The sequence below is a fragment of the Musca autumnalis genome, unplaced genomic scaffold (genome assembly GCF_047663935.1).
Source record: "Musca autumnalis isolate F117 unplaced genomic scaffold, ASM4766393v1 scaffold_3, whole genome shotgun sequence".
NCBI classification, from domain to species: domain Eukaryota; kingdom Metazoa; phylum Arthropoda; class Insecta; order Diptera; family Muscidae; genus Musca; species Musca autumnalis.
Window position 1 is genome coordinate 194,501,097 of NW_027411866.1, and position 3,137 is coordinate 194,504,233.

The window sequence follows — 3,137 nt, forward strand, 5'->3', positions numbered from 1 at the left end:
CTTTTTTTTTAATATCGCTAACTTTCATTTCTCGGAATAAATCGCATCGAAGTTGTTTGCATAACGACAAGGCCACAGCTATAATACATTTCTTCACCATTAGCTGTTTCATTCCATCTAATGTAAAACGGTAATATCGTTCATGTATTTTCCAACCTTACTAAACTTTGTATGTAATGTGTACGGTGCTGATCGCTGGTCATTCTCCCTAAACAAGTTGTGTTAGTCGTCAACGTTAGGGGTGTTCAGAGGGATTTTTTCTTTGTCATTTTATCTTTTTTATAGGTAAACGTTTTGCATTGCATGAAATTTATAAAATCTGTAAATCTGCATCTGTAACATTTTTATAAAACTAAATATTCGTTGTTGTTATTCCGTAATCTTTTATTAGCTCGTTTTCACTATAAAAGTCTAGGGTCCGAAAGTTATTTAGTTTAGTTTTGTTCGTAAACACATCGTAGTCAAAATGAAACTCGTTACAGTGATTGCTCTGATATTTTGCATATTGACAGTAGTTTTGCAATCAGTGCAGGCTGTTCCTAAATTGGAACGTGCATTTACAGGAGGTGCATTTTACATTGAAATAGATCAAAAGGCAAGTTTTAAATAAAAGTGATTCAAAATATGAATAAAAGTTAAAACTTAAAAATCACGGAAGTATAAATTTCATCGTTTTTGCATTTAGTATAATTGGTTTGAGGCATCGCATGAATGTGCTCGCAATGGCAGAAAACTCGTTGAAGTACCACACGCCAAGAAGAACGAAGAATTACTGAATGCACTGAAATCATATGTAGGTATGTCACAATATAACGGGGAGGAGTGTGACTTATGAAAATTAATGAAACATTTTTAATTAGGAAACCCCAAAAACTTTTGGATGGGAGCAAATGATGAATATAATCGAGCCAAAGATTTAAATCGTGCATTCTATTGGTCATCTAATGGTGGTCGTGTGACATTTACAAATTGGCTGAAAGGCGAACCAAATAACGTGGCTGGCAATGAACACTGTTTGCAGATATTTTCCGATGTAGATGGTTTCAAATGGAACGACAAAGACTGCACCGTCAAAATGGGTTTTATATGTGAATAAGAGCCCTCAACTTCGTTTGTCATACATTTTAAAATATATAATGTTATTTTCCTGAAACATGTGATCATTAAAATCAGGGACGCACGAAGGATTTCATTTCGGGGGGCCCAACTTGACCAAAAATCATGAAAGCTAAAAATGTTGTGTAGCGTTACGTAAAGCTATTTTAAAGGTTCTTAGTTCATTTTGTATGCAATATTGCCACAAAGTGTAAACATTCAATAGAGAGAGATCACAATATTTTAGATACAAGTTTGAAATTTGGATGTTTAAAATTGAAAATGAACCATATTTTTATCCAAATTCTCCAACACAATTGAAGCAATAACTAAAAACACGGTGCTCTTGAAACAATTTTTAATGGAAGGTGCTTACACCTGGGAAGTTTTTGCCGATTCTGAAACTACAATGTTTATAGATGAGAACAAATAAATCGCGATTCAAATTTACATTTTTAGGAGTTTTCGTGAAAACCTAACGATTTTGCTTGGAAACCGCAAGTTCTACCGAAATAGGACTTAAGAATATATTGCAGCAATGAAAATCCTCTACAAGATTGACATGTATGATTATTAAGTAGTTTTAACCGTTATTGAGATATAGAGGATCAAATTGGGACAATGCATTGACTGTATCGATTCCTTATAAAGGGTGTTTTTTAAGCCCGATAGAACTTGAAATTGTAAAAAATAACACAAAAAATTAAATTGTAATCAAAAATTTTTTTATTCGAAAGATCAATACGTGACATTAACATTTGAAAATGATTTCGGGCATATGGGCACCGCGGCTGTTCTTGACGAAGTGCATTCTGGACGTCCAATTTTTGGCCACTTTTTCGAGCACTGCTGGCCGTATGTCACGAATAACACGAACAATGCTGGCCTCCAAGGTATCAATTGTTGCTGGTTTATCAGCATAAACCAGTGACTTCACGTAGCCTCACAGGAAATAATCGAGAGGCGTCAAATCGTACGACCTTGGAGGCCAATTGACAGGTCCACTTCTCGAAATCAACTTATCGCCAAATTTTGATTTCAATAAGTCGATGGTTGCGTTCGCCGTATGGCACGTAGCGCCATCCTGTTGAAACCACATCTCCTCCGGATCAATGTCATCCATATTTTCAAACAAAAAATCATTGATCATGGTGCGGTAACGATCTCCATTGACCGTAACGCGAGCTCCGGCCTCATTTTTGAAGAAATAAGGTCCGATGATGCCACCAGCGTGAAAACCGCACCATACGGTGCATTTTTCTGGATGTAATGGAGTCTGTAGGGTCTCTTGTGGATTGGTCTCACTCCATATGCGGCAATTTTGCTTATTAACAAACCCGTTAAGCCAAAAATGTGCCTCATCGCTGAACACAATTTTGCGATAAAACAACGGGTCATTTGCCAACTTCCCTAGAGCCCAATCGGCGAAATCGACGAAAATCATGATCATTTGTCAGAGTATACTGAAACAAATAAAAAAAAAAGTTTCATCAAAATTTAATGTTTTGTGTTACTTTTTACAATTTAAAGTTCTATCTAGCTTAAAAAACACCCTGTAAAACAATGTCATACATGGTGCGCCTTAACTAACTTTTAGCGAAAACCGCTTACACCTGGGAAGTTGTTGCGGATTTGGAAACAGCAGTGTTCATAGATGAAAAACTCCAAAAACAAGAAAAAATCACTGGAGGGATTTTTAAATAAATCGCGGTAAAAATTCACATTTTTGGGTTTATTTTGGGTTTTCGCGATTTTCCTCGGAAAACGCAAGTCCTATCGAAATGGGGCTAAAGAAAAAATTGTAGCTGTGAAGTTTTTCTAGAGGACTGACTGCTATGATTGTTCCTAGGTGGTACCATTTTTAAGGTATAGAAGTTCAGGTCAGATTTGTACGTTTTTTTGTTAGGTTTTCACGATTTTGCTTGGAAACCGCAAGTTCTATCGCAATGGGACTGGGGAAAATCTTATAGCTGTGAAAATTCTCTAGAAGATTGGCTTTCGTAATTTTTTCCTAGGATGCACCATTTTTGAGATATATAAGT

The 3,137-nt window shown here is 36.0% G+C and overlaps 1 protein-coding gene across 1 annotated transcript; it reads left to right on the top strand.

Annotated features, from left to right (window-relative positions):
- Nucleotides 1-420: 420 nt before the first annotated feature.
- Nucleotides 421-1,153, top strand: LOC141396874 (lectin subunit alpha-like). The gene is made up of 3 exons (XM_073972556.1): nt 421-595; nt 686-797; nt 861-1,153. The coding sequence occupies exons 1-3, from the start codon at nt 467-469 to the stop codon at nt 1,094-1,096; spliced, it is 477 nt and encodes a 158-aa protein (XP_073828657.1). The 5' UTR covers nt 421-466; the 3' UTR covers nt 1,097-1,153.
- Nucleotides 1,154-3,137: the final 1,984 nt, after the last annotated feature.

Bases quoted from the DNA above. Each gene is read 5' to 3' on its own strand.
- LOC141396874 (XM_073972556.1), top strand. From the start codon at position 467: ATGAAACTCGTTACAGTGATTGCTCTGATATTTTGCATATTGACAGTA. The intron at 596-685 runs GCAAGTTTTAAA...TTTTGCATTTAG, and splicing joins ACATTGAAATAGATCAAAAG to TATAATTGGTTTGAGGCATC. The intron at 798-860 runs GTATGTCACAAT...ATTTTTAATTAG, and splicing joins TGCACTGAAATCATATGTAG to GAAACCCCAAAAACTTTTGG.